Source organism: Cylas formicarius, unplaced genomic scaffold (assembly GCF_029955315.1).
Source record: "Cylas formicarius isolate icCylForm1 unplaced genomic scaffold, icCylForm1.1 PGA_scaffold_10__41_contigs__length_53128322, whole genome shotgun sequence".
Classification (NCBI taxonomy): Eukaryota; Metazoa; Arthropoda; class Insecta; order Coleoptera; family Brentidae; genus Cylas; species Cylas formicarius.
This window is the reverse complement of record NW_026844214.1, coordinates 41,278,158-41,296,201: the sequence shown is the minus strand read 5'-3', so window position 1 is coordinate 41,296,201 and position 18,044 is coordinate 41,278,158. Positions and strand designations below refer to the sequence as shown.

The following is an 18,044-nucleotide window of genomic DNA, read 5'->3' as shown; positions in this document are numbered from 1 at the left end:
CACTGTTTCAATGTAGTGCCCATATTTAATGCAAATGTTGGAGCTCGATATGTTTTGGAATCCTTGTCAAATCGAGATGCAGCTTTAGTTGCCGAGACTAAAATATCGTAGTTATCCGGTTTAAGGGCCTCAAAGAGGTGCGATATCTTATCGGCCCTCATTCTTGGGAAAACATTAATTTTTAGTTGAGAGTCCACTTTTAAATTCCGAATTAGAAAGTTTTGAGCTTCAGCCTGAGAATTTCTCATAGAGTATCCTTTATTTGGATTTTCGCTGCAATTTTTGCGGTGTCTCCATAAATTTTTAGACGAATAATAATATCCTAGGCGATGTACGCATGGTAAATAATTTGTATCTTCATTACCTTTTCTAACTGGTTTACTGATATCGGTACTACTCTGCAGGTAATTTCCTTTCTTTCTTAAAGCAAAGAGTAATTTTTTTCTGTCTTTGCTTTGCTTATCCAGTGATAATATTTTTTGTACATCAATTTCAGATTTATGGTTTCTTTCCGTATGTCTAGGAAAATTTAAGACCTCCGTCTCGCAATAATAACAAAACGTACTTTTTTTAGATTTTTTTTTAGAAGTTGTTACAGTAGTTGGAGTCGTATTGCTAATATCCTTATCTAAATTCAAATCTTCGCAGATTAAGGGACTCTCGGGTGGCGTGCAGCAGATTAAAGGGGAACTAACGTTAGAAAATATTTCCTGAAAAATCATTCATTTGATTTTTCTTACAACTTATTATTACTAATGCTGCCTAAAAATTTGGTAAAAATTAGTTTAGGACCGAAAGAGCTGGTATTTTCATTAAATACATAAGATTTTCTAAAATGAAGATACTTGGGTTATAGGTTACCATGAATTGCGTGGGATGGTTTTATTTTATACTGCAAATATTTTTTTTACTTTATTGAAAATTTTATTTTTCCAATTAATTTGTTCAGACGTTCCTTTTTATACTTTTTATACTTTTATATTGATTGTTATTGATTTTGTATGATTGAATAACTATGAATATTATTTATTCGACAATTTATAGTACCACCATAAATCATTCGATTCTTGTGGCTTCAAAAACAAATTGACAAATTAGTCAGATTTTAGTTGGAGACAAGAAGAGCAAAATTACATACAAATTCCCACCTCTGCGTTCATTACCGACCACTATCTCGAAACTATGTTGCGCTATCAAATTTCATGTTTCTAATCAAGCATTAGTATAAATAAACCTTAATATTCCACGTCAATATTCTTCAATATTTAAATATTAAATAAAACTGATTGTTTGTAAAAGATGTAGGAAAACGTTCTTTAGTGCAGAATAATCTAACGTAACAGATTACTCCGGGGAAGCAGGGTATGCAGGCTAGTTTGGTGAATATTTATAATCACTCTGAGAATATTCACGCAGATGAAGGATTTGGTGAAATTATTTTAGTGAAATTATAGAAAATTTATTAGATATCCCAGCAAAAAGGAAAATTTCATCTACGAGAATTGATGTGGTCTATTAGAAAACTACAATAAAAGTCAAAAAATTCATACGTCAAATTAAAAATTGTTCCCAGTATTTTCTTATCGCTCTCTGTCTACTGAGTATTTTAAAGGGAAACCTTTAGCCTATTTCTAGTAAACGCTCTCCAACGTGGCTTATTTATTGTAGAGAAATGAATCAAGGCGCCTATTACATTAAAAAATGTTTCCATTTTAACAAAAGCGGAGAAACATAAGTCTGAACAGATTAATTATATAAGGTTGAACATATCATAAATCTTCCTCCGAAGATGGTAACTTAGTTTTTAAGTAAAATTTGTAGAGATTTTAAGAATTTATATCATTTCATGCCTTTTGTTTTTCAAGTAGCATAAGTTACTAACCGACTCATTATCTCTAGGAAGATATTCTGGAACTGCTTTGGAATTATTTGAAGGCAAAGAATTAGAAGAGGATTCGTTTTCCTAAAAACATATTCCTTTTTGAATATATATAATAAATTTACGAATAGGGCAACTTACGTCATTGATGTTTGCCTTAAATGAAAATGAAGCTCCAAAATCCTGCACTGGTTGCTGGTTTGATAATCTAATTTCTTCACACTATAGCAAAAGTAATCGCTTAGACGCAAATATAAATAAAAACATACTGTGTGTTGGAAGAGAAAGCAAAGCAATATCCATCCTTAAAATTTTATCTGAAAATTAGAAGCTATAGTGGAAGAACGTATTCAACGTTCACTTGCGTTTCACTATGAGATGTGGTTTTAAACAATCGATGAGAATGTTTAAGAATATTTAAATAGTTACTAAAACTTCTTAATTGTTTCTAAATCTAACAATATTTTCAAAAACTTTTAAATACGAATTTATAAAAATATCTGCAATTTCCTATCTCTTCAAAACGTACACTTACACTTTCAAAATCATTTGTGTTTAGATCTTTTGAAACGGCATTCGGTGTCAGAGGTGATGGTTTGTCCAGGGGTTTGTTACAAAACCACCTATTTTTTTTCTTTATTGAGTTTGCACCACAAACTGCATACTATAAAAAGTTATATTTAGATATGGATATTTAACAATAATGTAATACTTGCGTATTCTTCAGGAAATAACCTTCGCGCCATGCTGAAATAAGTATCCCATTAATGTTTTTTACTTAATAAAAATCATTCAACAAAAAATAGCAAATTTGCAATGCCTAAATGGAGATCACAATCTCAAATTTTAATTACTTACCTAACAATTTTCCTACTACGAAACATGCACATAACCGTAAAAACACGTGAAAATTAAAGGACACACACAGCTTCAAACAGAAGTAACCGCCTTCGACGCTCTAATAAACGGTTCCAAATTCTGAGACATTTGGCAACGCGGGTGGTGAACTTATCCACCGTAATCTGTAATATTTAAATATACTCGGAAGACCAATATTGCGTAATATGTAATCCATTTATACATGAGGAGGATTCTTGACTGTATTGGATAAGGAAGACGCATCCGCTGGAAAATATGTGAAAATTGAAAAAATAAATAGTCAATTATTTTGCAGAACACGTTTGTATAGTTCCCAATTATCCAGTATACGCGCAAAAAATTTAAATATACACTCTCCTTCTGGGAGAAGACCTATTGCTGCGCCACATGTGAACGAGCTATATCATTACGGATGTAAATATATATATATATATATATATATATATATATATATATATATATATATATATATATATATATATATATATATATATATATATATATATATATATATATATATATATATATATATATATATATATATATATTATACAGCACAAGATAATTTAAATTTCGCACATGCACTTTTTAAATGGACCTTCTCACAATTTTTTTCATATAATCTGAATTATCGGTTTTCTATATCTCTAGAAGCTATATCATTGCACCAGATTTATAGAACACACCGTCGAATTATAACTACCAAAGAGAGTTCTTGCAATATATCAAAACCACAGGGAAAATATATTATTCTCGAAATTCAGAAAGATGACGACTACGTCATAATAATGACACCCGCAAATGCCGTAAGAATACGGTGTCATTGCTAATGTAACCGTCATATTTCTTTACTCCATGAACACTAGACTGAAATATTTTTCACGTTTTATGCTTATGAAAATTAGATCGATCCATAGGATAGCTCTCTATGCGCAAGTTAAAAACCACGCCAAAAAATTTGAAGCTAAAGTCGAAAAATAAGGAGTAATTTGGACTAAGTCAAACAATTTTTGGGTTGAGGATGATTGATTGAATTTGTAACGCAGAGTACATAAAAAACTTGTAACCTCAATTTGTGTGGCAGTTCTGTGGTCTGAACTTTTTGAAAAAAGTCTATTTTTTTAAAGATAAGGTGATCTTTAAAAAGTCTTATGAGATTTGCGGATTTGGTATTATCCATATCGTGTTGTCACTGTTATGTTTGCGTTTAATTACTCGTGAATCGCATTCAAGTCGAAAGCAATGTCGGGCCCCAAAGTAACTACCAACTTACTGAAGCAGTTGCGGAATTTGATGCAAAATGCAAAATACGCCAACGAATCGATTCAGGCGTATATAGTCCCGTCCATTGACGCCCACAATAGTGAATATTTGGCGGAATGTGATAAATTGAGGTCGTTTATATCGGGATTTGATGGTTCTGCGGGTACGGCGCTTATCACGCAAAACAAGGCACTGATGTGGACCGACGGCCGTTACTACCTCCAGGCGTCTAAGCAGATGGATTCTAACTGGTTGCTAATGAAAGAAGGTGATCCAAACACTCCCAAACAAGCCTCCTGGCTAGTTAAGAACCTACCATCAGGCTCGCGAGTGGGCGTCGACCCCAAGCTTATCACCTACGATAACTTTGTTAACTTGAAAAAAGAACTAGAGACCGTAGGCCACAAACTGATCCCTGTCAATGCTAACCTGGTGGAGTTGTTATGGGATGACAGACCAAAACGATCCTTGAACCCCATTGAACCCCTCCCGCTCCTGTTTTCTGGTAAACCAGTGGGTGAAAAGCTGAAAGAAGTGGTGGGCTCCATGCGGGAGGAAAACGCCAAGTATTTGGTTTTGACCGCGCTGGATCAGATTGCGTGGTTCCTCAATCTTAGAGGTTCCGATATAGAATTTAACCCTGTGTTTTTCTCCTATGTAATTGTATCATCGGATTCGCGGTTAGTGCTGTTTGTCGACCCCCAACAGGCAACGGAAAAAGTGCGCAGGCACTTGTCAGATGAAGCAGGGAATATTTTCGAAATAAAACCCTACGATTCTATTGAAAACCACTTGAAAGACCTCGCTGGTTCTCTAGACCGCGGCTTCGTGTGGTTCAGCGATTCATCCAGCTATGCTTTGACTAGCATAGTGCCCAAAAAACACCTCCTGTTGACAGATACAACTCCTGTTGAACTCATGAAAGCGATAAAGAACCCTGTGGAAGTAAGAGGGATGCGAAACGCTCACGTCAAAGACGCCGCGGCACTGTGCTGTTATTTTGCCTGGCTGGAAAAGCAAGTGCCAAAGGGTACGGTCACAGAGATCTCTGGAGCGAACAAACTGCATGAATTCAGGAAGCTGCAGCTCGATTTTGTTGGCGACTCATTCGACACAATCAGTTCGGTGGGGCCCCATGGGGCTATCATCCATTACAAGCCCGATGCGAGCAGCGACACGCCCATTAGGTCTGACTGCTTGTATCTGTGCGACTCGGGGGCACAGTTCCGCGACGGCACCACCGACGTGACCAGGACGTTGCATTTTGGTGAGTTTTTGTTTCCCTACAGATGGTTGCCAATAATAGGTGTTGCGGTATGTTTACTTAAAATTCTGTATGCTAGGGAAGCCTATTAGAACCACAAGTAACAGTGTTTTTAAATTTGCGACGATTTGTAGTGAAAAATTGATTTAACATAATGGGGGCTATTCACATGCAGGCGAGCAAGTGCGAAACGAATTGCGGCCACACACTATTCAGGTAAACCTCGAGGTTCTTCATTTGGTGGGGCCTACTGCTGTGCAAAAAATGAAGTTGGCCTTCGCACTTCGCTCTAAAAATCAGACACAATCTGATTCGCTTCGAGTCGCGCTTGGAACTGAAAGCGCCTTGAGTTTTGACCCATACACATTCGCACTTACTCGCGTGCCTCGACCTGTACAGGCAAGTCTTAACACTTGCCTGCATGTGTATGGGGGCTATTAAACCCACAGCATGTAAGACAGATAAATACAGCAATAAAAAAAAAATCCTATTGAACCAACTACATAAATTTCTTAATCCGCTTTTTAAATCTAGATAAGTAAAAACCACATATTTCGGTTTCACTGACTAAAAAAGACTTTTTTCTTCTCTGGATAGGAGACAGCTAAATAATTACTGCTAGGAAACAGTATTGCAGAGATTCAGTTTTATTAATATTTCTTTGTGGAATATGGAAAGCTGGTGCTTCACGAAGTTCTGGACAAATTATGAGTCTATTTTTATATTATAAGTTTGTTTTAGACATAGACTAAATATACATAGTCACTTTCAAAATTTACTGTTTGTTTGACATTAAATAAACTCAATATACAGGTACTCCGACCAATTACGAGAAGGAATGCTACACGAGAGTGCTGAAGGGTCAACTGAAATTAGCCAGGAGCGTGTTTCCAATGAAAATCAAGGGCAACTATTTGGATTCGTTCGCTAGGGAGTACCTGTGGGAAGCTGGGCTCGATTATCCTCATGGTACTGGCCACGGTATCGGTCATTATCTGAACGTCCACGAGGGTCCCATGGGTATCTCTTGGAGGCCGATCAATCAAGACCCTGGCTTACAGCCAAATATGTTCTTGTCCAACGAACCCGGCTACTATGAAGACGGTAAGTTTGGCATTCGCATCGAAGATATCGTCCAAATAATACCAGCGCAGACCCCATATAATTATTCTGGCAAAGAGTTTTTGACATTTGATACCATTACTTTGGTGCCCAAGATTATCAAGCTAATTTCTGTGACAATGTTGACTAATGAAGAAATCACACAGCTCGACGGGTACCACAAAAAGTGCCGCGAAATTGTTGGGCCTTTGTTGATAGAACAAGGTTACACAGACGCCAAAGAATGGTTGTGGAGGGAAACAGAGCCAATCCGCAAGTGATGATTGATGTTTATTGAGATTTTCTTCAGATTCTGCCAGGTTATTTTAATAAAGAAATATTTTACCACAGAAGTTTTGTCTCTTTTTTAAGCCACGACTGACTATAGTTACAAATGAAACTAAACAAATATTTGCTTATTTCTACACAGTTAAAATACACAAGGCCAGCAGTAGCATTAGACCACCCTCAAAACATTTACCACCTTCTAGGTTGGTGGGTTGTATTACTATTTCATTTTTCAAAGAAACTTCCACAGGCTACTGTCATACTTTTTACAAAAACTTCCGATGATGCATGATTCGCGAGCAAAAACCGACGCAGGAGGAATCCAGAAATTTTGTAAAAATGTATTACTATTTGCTTATTAAAAAATAAGTGTTAAACCCGATTAGGGACAATAAAACACACATTTATCTTTTAAATCCCATATTAATCTGCAAGATTAATTTTATTACAATAAATCCTTAATCTTCCACATACTGGTCTATAAAATACATAAAATTTCGAATAAATATGATTGACTAATAATGAGAAAATATCACCTCAAACCGCCGTACAACATTTCCCGCTGAAGTTGCTCCGCAGTGAGAGTGCCATCTAGTCGTTCACAGTTTTTATTAAACACGGAATAGGCACTAACCTCATTTTTCTTCTTGGGTCCGGTCCTGGTGTTTAAATACATTCCCACGATACCCGAAACTATCAAATACACAACACCGAATTGATAATGTATAAAGATCGCGAACAAAATTGTCCACAATATAAACCACAACAAGTAATAGATGTAATCTAGAAATGTTAAGGGTGTGTGAAAAGCTTTTTCACATACAAAAGACTCTACATCGGATTCTTTATTGTCGTCCCCACTCTCATTTTCATCATTAATGAGGGGCTCTTGCATCTTTGGAACCTGAAATATAAATCACCTATATTACACGTTTTTTTCACTTACAACGGACTTGCCTTTGCGGCTTCCAGATTGTCATTAGCATTGAAATAGGAAAACACTGACTTGATTTTAGCTTTACACGCGTTCAAGCGAACCTCTCTCTGTTTTTTTGCCCTGTACTGCGCTAGTTTTTTCTCCACTTCCGCGTTAGCCATAATTAACGGTTAAAACATGATTATTTTGACAATCAGCTGTTGCCTAGAATGAACTTGTTAATTCAAGGTGCATCGTCTCTAATTAACTTTGGCTTAACCTCTAGTTAATTTATCTATGGTTCTACGTTCAGTGGTCAGTGGGGCATTCTATCGATTGGGTAGTAAGTTTTGATATACTGTTATGCCTGTGTTGTTCGATTGTTCCCAGCCGTATTTCTGCTAATTGTTGGAGTGCTGCTCGTAGTGGCGTCAAAGCATCGTCGGTTAAATTTGTTTGCGATAACCCTGGGAATTAGAAAAGGAATCTCGGGCGCTTGCTTAGTTAACGTATGCGTAAAAAATTAACGGAAACGCGTGCGATGCGTTTTTGTGTTCGATCGACTTTCTTCTAAACGCCGCCCACAAGCTTCGCCGAACAATTGACAGTTGCCGTTGACGTGTGCAGCGCAATATGGCTGGTGAGGACGCTATAAACCAAATTCGCTCTTTCTAAGCGTTCATATCCTGGTTTTCTGTTTGCAGATCTTTTCGCCAAAGTTAATTGCACGTACTGCCAGGAGGAAATTAGTGGGGTGCGGATTCAGTGCTGCGAATGTCCCAATTTCGATATTTGCCACTTGGTACGTCAAGGTCATGTGACGTGACCCACTGCCTTTTGTCAATGGCCCCGCGAAATTTGAATAATTTTTGTTGGTTATGTTATTTTAGTACGCTTTTTGTTCCAGTGTTTCGCGTCGGGTGCCGAAATAGGTCCACATAAGAACGACCACTCATACAGATTTGTGGTAAGTTTTTATTATTACTCCCTTTTTGATAGGATTTAAGTGAAAATTTTGCTGTGTAGGACAACTGCTCGGTGAGTATTTTCGGCGGTAGGGGCTCTTGGACCGGCAGGGAACACCTGCAGCTGTTAGACGCGGTCGAATTGTACGCTTATGGGAATTGGGAACTTGTCGCTAAGAATGTTGGTACCCGTACAGCTGAAGGTATGTCGGAAATTTTCCTCACACTGACGATTCGGCTCAAAATGCGTTTGTAGAGTGCAAAGAGGAGTATATTTCGCGCTACCTGGACGGGAACATCGGCAGGGCCACCTGGGCCCAACTGGCCAATCACAAATTGAATTTCGTCAACCACGTTCCAGAAGATAATGGTCCTTTATCCCAGAACGCCCTCTCCAGGCTGCCTCCGTTGGATTGCACGCCCGAGGAGGCTGCGTGGTTGGGGTATAAGCCACACAGAGACGATTACGAAAGGGTAAATGATTATTTATAAATAGTTTAGTTGTCTTCTGTAGTCCCGTGCAAAAGCTAATTTAGCTAGTTTGATTGCATCTATTGCATCTGTGTATACACTGGGTAAGCATAGTTTAAACTTTTTCTTTCTCAAAAATCCGTAAGATATAATAATCACTCTGCCTTTTAAAGGAATATTCTCCAAGCTCCGAGCAACTCGTCGCCGAGCTGCAGCTCGAGGTGGAGGACGAGGGCGAGGTGGAGAAAGCGTTAAAACTCGCCATAGTTGACATATACTCAAGACGGCTGCGCGAGCGGTCAAGAAGGAAAAGAATCGTTCGCGATTACCAGCTTGTCCGAAAGTTTTTCAACAATTCGAGGAAAGACCAGATGAAGGCGCAGGTACCCAAACAACAAAGGTGAGGGACCTAAATTTTGGTTGTTTTGCTTGTATAGTATCATCTTTGTTTTTCACTAATTCAGCAAAAAATGATTAAAGTTCCCACTCCTGGGTAACTTTTTCACGCAAGGTTCAAAGCAGGTCAAACCGAAGAACTCATAAGACGTCTTGCTACATCATTTTTTTATGTGTAGAATACCGCCTTTTTTACGCTTAAATAAACTTCAACAATAATTTTTTAGCAGTCCCTTCATTTAATTTCGTTTTAAATTTTATAACAGTAGAAAAATTATCATACAATTGTATAATGTAGGCGCCAAATATTGAAAATTATTTTTATAGAATTCACTTCTAGGCATCCCTACCTATACTTGTCTATTCGTTTTTGTGAATATTAAATTAATTATGTATTTAATTGGTGAAATTATAAGATTGTGAAACATTTTAATATCTTTGGACATTATGCCGTCATTAAACTGTGAATATGTTTCACTGGCTCCAGAGACGTTGATCCACTGATTCCTGGAAAGTCAAACTCCAAACTGTCATTAGATGCAATTTTTTTGTTGATTTCTCCGCCTATATTTGCAAAGTACTGGTTACAGAAGTTGGCCATGTTAATATCTTTATCAAAACTCTCATTATTGTGGTTTACAATTTGAAAATTATAAGTTGATTTCGACTATCTTCATTAAACGCATCTGAAACTACTTGATTTTCCTGAGATTATTCTTGTTTTCTTCGATTTCATCCTTATAATAGTTATTCTTAACATTAGACAAAAGAACTTTATGTTTATTTCTGTAGTTCATATATTGATTCTCTTTAGCAATGCTGTCATTTTTCTGGAGTTGTTTCAATTTATTACGTTCTTTTATTTTAACTTCTCTTCTACATTGATTTAAATAGGACTGAAAAGTTTCTATAAAACGGTCTGTCGCAATCTGCGGATTCCCCTCCTCTTGGAATTTTTGCCAGTTTTCAGATTCTAATTTAAGTCTCAGTGCGTTATAATTTGTTCTATATATAGTCTTTACTCTCACATTGGGTTTGCTATTTTGTTGCTCTGGATTTGATATGTTTAACATGATGGGATCATGATCTGTTATGTCATAGTTGATTACATAAAAGGTAAAATGAAGATTTTCGACCTTCAATCTATTTTTAAGAAAGATATGATCCAAATATGTCCCGCTAGCTAGTCGAGTAACACGATTTATATAAGACTCGAATCCAGAACCCGACAGTATGGTACAATATTCCGTATTCAGCAAATTAATGTTATTGTCGCCCACAAGAATCTCGACATCCCCAACCATCCTACTTATGATGCCAATAGAACCCTGTGGCGATCTGTACAAAGCATTAACTCCATATTTTATTTTATTAATTTTTAAGCTTATTCTACTTACTACAATGTTGAATGTTTCCAGCTGTGTTGTTATGCACGGATTCAAGTCTGACTTTATAAACACAAGCACTCTATTATTTCTATTATTCTGACTAAACTTATAATGCGTTTTGTAATGAGGAATATTAAAATGTGAAACAGATTCAAGCTGAAAACACTCAGTCAATATTATGACATCGCAAAAATGTATTTTAAATGTCTCTAAAAATGTGAGTAACTCCTCAATTTTTTTAAACGCTTCTTATATTACTAGGCATGATGTTAAATTTTGTTCCTTTTATTGCACCTATTGCTGCTGAAATATCAACTTCACCAATCACCTCACTATGCATGTCTTCACTTATGATGTCCAACAACTCTGCTTCATTTACACTAGCCATTTTTACAACTGTAGTCAATCTTGCTTCGCGTGACATGTAGGTGATACTGGTACGTTGGACACTGTAGATCATCAGCAGAGTGTTTTATTTTGTGTTTTTTGTTATGTTTTCCATTTGGTTCAACATAATTGACACACTTCTTAATCTGTGCAGAACATTCTTGCTTTGGGTGACTACACTACTCTTATGATAAAATATCTGACGTTTGAAACATCTTGTAAGACACAAATCATCTATGGCAATGTATCGCTCCCAACCAATGTTTTTTTCTATTATATATTAGCTTGGTAAACAAATTGGGAGAACACTCCACAAAAATTATTGACTCTCTGTTTTCTGTCCTTTTTATAAAATTCACTTCCAGCTTATCTTCTTTATTCATAAACTTATTCTGCTTTTTTATAGTTATAGTTATAATTTAATATTTTGATCCACGGGGGCTTTAGCTTAACTTCTTCTACTTCGTAATTCTGAAGATTTTCCTGGGCACTTTTCTTCAGCTTTTCCATGTCTTTCTTTGATCTACATCTTATTGATACTTTTCCAGATGCAGTTGTTCTAATTTTATTGACACCGATACTTATATCTGCTGGTTTAATTTTATCATTTTCCTCAACTCACCATTTCACCTCCTCTACGGTTTGATTTTCTTTTGGTTTTATTATCAGACCAGGCATGTTGATTATGCTTAATGTTTTAGGTGAAAACATCAGTCTCTTAAGCGGTTATGTTTGCGTTGGTAGTTTGCACCTGACTAATTTGACTTACTTTTTCTTTCAAACGGTCTATATCATCCTTAAAGAGATTAATAATTTCATCCCTACTTTGTATAAGTCGGTTCTTAGCCTCAAGCAAAATTTTGGGCAAAAAAAAAAGTTTTTGTTCTTTTAACTGCATAACTCTTATCGCATAAGACGCCAATTCAATACATTCTTTACAGAATGGCTGCGAGCATCCATCACATCTGTGCGTCTCTCTCTTATTTCTACAGGCGCTGCACTCTATGGTTGTTATATGTTATTTTCAACCATCCATGCAGGCGGTTCGCTCCCCGGCACCCACACAAAACTTTATTTTAATTGTGGCTGTTTACATACTTATTCGTAATCCTGTCTGAGAAAGAACACAACCCGACCCCCACAATAACTTGAACAACCGCCAGCACTGCCCTGACTAATTAATTCTATGGTATATCTCAACTAGCCCGTGTTTCTTTGGGACCCGCGCAAGGCTAGACCAGCGGGACAGGGATTTTTATTTGTTAATTTGGGAAAAAGCATACTCGATTTTGTTCAAATATTTCCTCAAATTTCTTATTATGAAAGTGTCTCTTTTTTCAGAGAGTTGCGTGACAAGATGCGGGTATTTGCACAGTTCCTGTCGTGCGGCGAGCACGAGAGGTTAATCTCGAGCATGGAACGGGAACGCGAGTTGCGTCACCGGCTTGCGGACCTGACGCGTTACCGCAGCCTGGGCCTCCTCACGCAGCAGGATATCATCCACTTCGAACAGCATGCGGCCTATCAGCGGCAACAGGCCAGACAAAAATCTGTGAGTTTTGATTTTTGGACCCAGCGACGGACGACTACGAACGAAATCTGCATTTGGTTTGTCTGTGTCGCAAAATTATGACAACAAATGCCCCCCAAATTGATTAAAAAAAAATTACTTGTCAAACAGAGTGCATAATTTAGCTTTACGATTTCCCGGACTTATTTCACTACCACGATAGAAACTAAAAAAGTTTGAAGGATCTTTTCAATATTTACAAACTTTATAATAATGTTGGCAATAAACTAGTTTAACTTAAAATCAAGATATTTTTTGATGTTCATTGTTTTTTCTTTTATATGTAAAAATGCTAATCCATTGCTGTTGTTCAAGTATTCCTGGCTCAACAACTAGTACACATAATGCAAGAATCTAAAACTTTCAACTGTATTTCTTCATTTATTATCTTAAAAGTTCATTTAAACTTTCATTCATACTTTAAGTACAAGGGTCAAAAAAAAATTGACTGTTATATATACATGTAGGGTAAATAAATCACTTATTTATTTATGTTAATTAAGGAGTATGCAAAAAAATAATTAGCTTCTATAGTTCACTTATAAGAAAGTCAAATCTAAACAGCTCTTTTTGTTTTCTGTTTTGGGAAAATTTAAGAAAATGTGTTTGATACCAACAACACGAAAATAGTTTTAATTTTTTCTTAATATAACAGGACACGGTAAAATGTAAATTTGTTTTCAAGTCCATAAGACTTCATTTTCCGAAAATTAGACCAAATGATTTATAATAATTTTAAATTTTAAATTTTAAATAATTTTTCAATATATTAAAATATGCATTACATATTAAAATATTCAGAAAATCCATGCTTTTCCAAAATATGAATTAGGTTAAAAAACTAAGGTCCAATATACAAGTTAGTTTTCCCCTTTTTTGTTGAGGAAATTTAACGAATTTTTTGTTTTATTATTTTTAAGTCTTCGATTTATTTATGATATTTAGTGCCTTAATAAATGTTGAATCGCCTACATAACAATTTGGGACAATTCATTCATTCACGCCAGAAGAGGAACATAATCGAATCACATTGTATCAGTTTTCATTTCACTTAGGGCAGCAGTGGATCGGTGGCGACGCGCACGGAGCAGCGCTCCGTAAACGGGTAAGTTGGAAAAGGGGTGTGGTCGTTCACTGCCACCACTGACTGTCCTCTTTTTTGGGTTGCAGAAGCGTAGAAAGCGATCAAGATTTCACCGGCGAAAAATCCACGTCGGATCCAAGCGGCGGCTGCGCTTCATCCAGCAGCAACGACAGCAGCAGCTTCAGCAACAATTCGAACTGCTCCAGTAGCCAAGAGGCGGCGGTGCCGGCCCCCGATCTCGCCAAACTGCCGATGGGGTCGTTGCTGTCGCGTAACGAGATACAAGTACTTCGGCAACGAGTTACATTTATTTCTATTTATTTTTTATTTTCGTTGCAGCTCTGCACCGACCTCAACCTAGTGCCCATGGCCTACGTCACCATGAAGTCGCTCATTATTATGGTAGGTAAAATTTCGTCTTGGCCCTTGGTTTTTAGTTTTTGACAAAAATCAATAAGAAAAGTTGTTTTTATAATCCAGGATTTGGAAGATGTTTGAAAAGTCCTTCATTTTCTTTTGTTTTTAGTGGGAATTTAAAAAAGCCTTTTTAAGTCAATAGATTTAAGTTTTTTTTTTGGCGAAGTTATGGAATTTTAGTTACTTAACTGGACAAATATTTTTTAGAAATGAAAAAATAAATAGACGGTGTATTTTGTGTCAATAATATTTGTTTGTGTATTTATGGAGCCACATCATTTGTTAGCGTGAGTACCCCGCAGTGAAATGTTAAAAACATCGGCCAGCTGATTATCAACCTGGTTATGGAAAAACGTTTTTTAAAATTTGACACTAGGTATTTTAAAATTAATTAAATCATTTTCAAACCATTACATCACTTGAAAATACCTAAAACACAACTTCTGCAATACAATGCCCTAGTCTAGACCAGAAAATAAGTTTTTTGTCGCCACGTGGATTTGTAGTAGAAGATCCGAACTAAGATCGACCATTCACCATAGTGTCAACCAGATAAAAATAATGTTTTATCAATTAAAAACAGTTCTGAAGAAATGTTCAAAATTATTTTTTATTAAAATTATAAATTTTTTAAATATCTACCAAACGAAAATAACTCCAATGACAAGTATATACTCTATGCAATATGCAACACCACAGTAGCTTACTTTTTTTTGGTCCCTATCACTTGGTAGCTGCAGTCAAACAGATAAGTTGATGTTAATAATTGCACTATTTTGTCAACCAATCCGGACTAGTCTTAGAATAAAAGTAACTTAATCATAAATATTGTACTATATGGTTGCCTCAAAAAATTTGGTCATAGACGCTAGTTCTAGAGACATTTAAATTACAAAATTGGGAGCCAGAGAAGTGCAAGACAAAGAAAGACTGTACATACTTATCGTCGTTAGGATATAATTGTCTATAAAGCAATGTTTTGGAGTAGATAAGATGATGATAAATTAATTAGGATCAGAATGAGTCAGAAAAATCTTCTTTATTTTCTTTTTCTGTCATTTCTAAAATATCATGCATTTTTAAAGGCTGGTCTCCCTCAAATCCATTCGCTTTTAAATGGCCATCTAGGAACCAACCACAATTTTCAGGGTTCACTTGATTTGAAAAAATAGTATTTAATTTTTTTTGTTTTAATGATTCGGAGATAAACGTCCGCTTCATCCGTTAGTGAAGCAAAATATTTTTGGTATGTTTGGTTCTTCGAAAATAGTTTGAAAGGTCTTATTTTTCCTTTATTATAAAAAGCTGCAGTATAATCTGAACCAGTGTATGTATGAAAAGCAGGTAGACCTAGGCAAAGATCAAGTCCCAATTTTGATGCCAATTCGGTACAATTGATGCAGATCATTGCTATTCCATTTTTCTTGCTTAGCAAAGTCAGACAAATTTCAGGGTCTTCAATTTTATGCATGTTACCAAGTAAAATTATCAAGACATCTATGTCTGCTGATTTTATTAAAATTTTAGATCCTGATAGTGAAAAACTCTTGTTGTATTGTACGGCCAGAAATATTGTGCGTTTATTGTTTTGACTTTTTAAGTATTTTACAGTAACTTAACCGCAGACCTTCGCAGGCAGGACCGTGGTAAAACCCATCCCAACAGATGTATATTCTGCATTAAGTAGGTCTTACCTGAGATGGTCCCTAACGAATATTTGTAGAAACTTGAAATTTTTATTTGAAACGTAAATGGGTAGCTTTAAATTTGCTGCAGGTGATATGTATTGTTCTTAAGAATTTAATCTAAATTGTATATGTTCGTTTATATTAGTGAAGTATTTGAATGTGATCCTCCCAGTAAGTACGTATTTAAGACTAGAGATTCGATAACACAACAAAACGGATATTAAATCTTGACATTACTCCCGTATCATTGTATATTTAACGCGAATGAGATGATTTGGTCCGAATTAAAAGCGCATATAAGAACTAATACTGCACCCAAATTTAATGATAGTACCATAAACTTAATTCGGCAAGAGCTAAATAGGTAAAATTTCAGTACAAAGTTGGTCTAACTGTGAATAACGAGTAATAAAAGAAGAAAATATTTATCGAGAACGATTAGTGGCGGAGTTGATCATTGAACTGACACAGTGACGATTTTTTAAGTGACTTTTTTATTGTATTTAATATTTTGATATATGATACTACGTAGAAATGTAAAGAAATATAACGTAATAAATCGTTACTTTGTAGTAATGAAAACACACTTATACCCCGCTTGTGAATGTAGATCGATAAATTCCTAGGACGAACCTGGAATGGTTACGGGTAAGGGTCTGCTCGGCAGGGTGTTCTATAAGGTTTGCGGTTTTGCAGTAATAAACAGTAGGCAAAGTTCATCACTGAGTCGGTTGTAAAAACACAATATTTGTGTGTGGTCATGATATATCCGCCACTTCATGAAAACATTTACTTTTTTTTGTAACAAGCGGACTGATAACCTTCAAACACAGTTGAATTTGGGTTAACTCAACGTCAGCGTTTAAAACCTGATTCATCAAAATGCATATATTCAAAACACTGCTCTGTAGCATTGCCATCTCTCTCTCTCTCTCCCACCATATACTACAATATTTATGATTAAATTACTTTTATTTTAAGACTAGTCCCTAGGGACCAAAAAAGGTAAGCTACTGTGGTATTACGTAGTGTGTAAAGTATATATCTTCAACATTTCCGTTGATAAATTATTTCATAAAATGTCATTTTCATCCAGTTGACACTATGGTGAAGGTCGATCTTAGCTCTAATCTTAGACAGGCGTTTTGCAGGATAACCTGCTGTCGCCAGGAAAGTACACCGCAGAGGCGGATGATTCCGACGACTCGGGGGCAGAGGACACTCCCATCGAAAAGGGTGATTCTAAACCCGACAGCGAAGAAACGAACGTTCAGTTCGAAGTGATCAATTTTCTAAGCCGCAGCGGGTGGCTGCCCAACGTGTCGGTTAATTGAATGTCGCGTAGACGATGGTTTAGTTTCCAGTTTGTTTTTGTCGGTAGGGTTTAACGGGCAGAGTTGTATTTCGTCTTTTTTCTTCTTTCCTTTCGTCTTAAATTGTACGGAAATCGCTTCAACATTGCATGTGTACATAACAAATTATTTAGTTGTATATAAAGTGATAATGCAAAGTGTTTTTTTATTATTTTAAGATGTCCCTGTCCCGTAGAATGTGTTTCACTAGATAAAAGAGACTCGATTTACACCAATCAAAAAAACCTGAAAAGGTCAGAAAATAAGAGTCAAGGAGAGGCACTAAGCATACAATTCTTTCAAGGAAATACAGATCTTTTAAAAGACTGACATGAACAATTTAAACAAATTATAAAGTTATGCTGTGGGACAGATTCTATATAACTATGTTACAAACTATTTCTTATAAATTAAGTCTATCCTACGTTCTTTTCGGGTCGCACATTTTGTAACCACTTTATCATGAATATTTTCTATGAGAACAGTTTTAATTCGATTTAATGTGGAAAAACTTTCTGCTGTTGCTGTTGTCGTGTGAGTTGTTATCACAATTTCTAGTAATTGTCTATTGTCCTTAAACGTATCTCCTAGATTATTTTTTATTAAAAATTTTAGAAGAGGTGTTTATCTTAAATAAATAATAGACAGTTCAGTTCGCGATCGTTCATCAAGTGTGGGATAATAGGAACATGCTGAAATAAATTTATCGTCAGGAAATTTACTGCAATACTCTCCA

The 18,044-nt window shown here is 36.0% G+C and overlaps 3 protein-coding genes across 5 annotated transcripts; 2 read left to right on the top strand and 1 right to left on the bottom strand.

Annotated features, from left to right (window-relative positions):
- Window positions 1–3,644: 3,644 nt before the first annotated feature.
- Window positions 3,645–6,758, top strand: LOC132698565 (xaa-Pro aminopeptidase 1). Of its 2 annotated transcripts, XM_060664742.1 has the most exons (3): window positions 3,645–5,288; window positions 6,099–6,389; window positions 6,554–6,758. In XM_060664742.1, exons 1-3 carry the CDS (start codon window positions 4,001–4,003, stop codon window positions 6,682–6,684), a joined length of 1,710 nt encoding a protein of 569 aa, XP_060520725.1. In that variant the 5' UTR covers window positions 3,645–4,000; the 3' UTR covers window positions 6,685–6,758. The 2 variants fall into 2 exon arrangements, with proteins under 2 accessions (XP_060520725.1, XP_060520715.1); XM_060664732.1 differs by having other exon boundaries at window positions 3,648–5,288; window positions 6,099–6,733.
- Window positions 6,759–7,077: 319 nt separating this feature from the next.
- Window positions 7,078–7,989, bottom strand: LOC132704231 (SAYSvFN domain-containing protein 1). Its single transcript, XM_060674120.1, has 4 exons — window positions 7,871–7,989; window positions 7,632–7,815; window positions 7,211–7,578; window positions 7,078–7,152 (listed from the first exon to the last, which is right to left on the bottom strand). Exons 2-4 carry the CDS (start codon window positions 7,770–7,772, stop codon window positions 7,098–7,100), a joined length of 564 nt encoding a protein of 187 aa, XP_060530103.1. The 5' UTR covers window positions 7,773–7,815; window positions 7,871–7,989; the 3' UTR covers window positions 7,078–7,097.
- On the top strand, window positions 7,954–17,458 carry LOC132704213 (transcriptional adapter 2B). 2 transcript variants are annotated; one of them, XM_060674117.1, is made up of 11 exons: window positions 7,954–8,230; window positions 8,295–8,392; window positions 8,498–8,557; window positions 8,617–8,758; window positions 8,812–9,029; window positions 9,200–9,426; window positions 12,539–12,749; window positions 13,823–13,872; window positions 13,938–14,136; window positions 14,191–14,253; window positions 17,097–17,458. In XM_060674117.1, the coding sequence occupies exons 1-11, from the start codon at window positions 8,224–8,226 to the stop codon at window positions 17,238–17,240; spliced, it is 1,419 nt and encodes a 472-aa protein (XP_060530100.1). In that variant the 5' UTR covers window positions 7,954–8,223; the 3' UTR covers window positions 17,241–17,458. The 2 variants fall into 2 exon arrangements, with proteins under 2 accessions (XP_060530100.1, XP_060530092.1); XM_060674109.1 differs by having other exon boundaries at window positions 7,956–8,230; window positions 17,108–17,458.
- The last annotated feature ends 586 nt before the right edge of the window (window positions 17,459–18,044 follow it).

What these genes read in the sequence shown, in the direction of transcription:
- LOC132704231 (XM_060674120.1), bottom strand. Translation starts at nt 7,772, where the DNA reads ATGGCTAACGCGGAAGTGGAGAAAAAACTAGCGCAGTACAGGGCAAAA. An exon ending in ACAATCTGGAAGCCGCAAAG is followed by an intron (nt 7,579 to 7,631) that starts GCAAGTCCGTTG and finishes TTTATATTTCAG; the next exon opens with GTTCCAAAGATGCAAGAGCC. An exon ending in ATGTTGTACGGCGGTTTGAG is followed by an intron (nt 7,153 to 7,210) that starts GTGATATTTTCT and finishes TGTATTTTATAG; the next exon opens with ACCAGTATGTGGAAGATTAA.
- LOC132704213 (XM_060674109.1), top strand. An exon ending in ACAGAGACGATTACGAAAGG is followed by an intron (nt 9,030 to 9,199) that starts GTAAATGATTAT and finishes TGCCTTTTAAAG; the next exon opens with GAATATTCTCCAAGCTCCGA. An exon ending in GAGCAGCGCTCCGTAAACGG is followed by an intron (nt 13,873 to 13,937) that starts GTAAGTTGGAAA and finishes TTTGGGTTGCAG; the next exon opens with AAGCGTAGAAAGCGATCAAG.
- LOC132698565 (XM_060664732.1), top strand. Translation starts at nt 4,001, where the DNA reads ATGTCGGGCCCCAAAGTAACTACCAACTTACTGAAGCAGTTGCGGAAT. An exon ending in GACCAGGACGTTGCATTTTG is followed by an intron (nt 5,289 to 6,098) that starts GTGAGTTTTTGT and finishes CTCAATATACAG; the next exon opens with GTACTCCGACCAATTACGAG.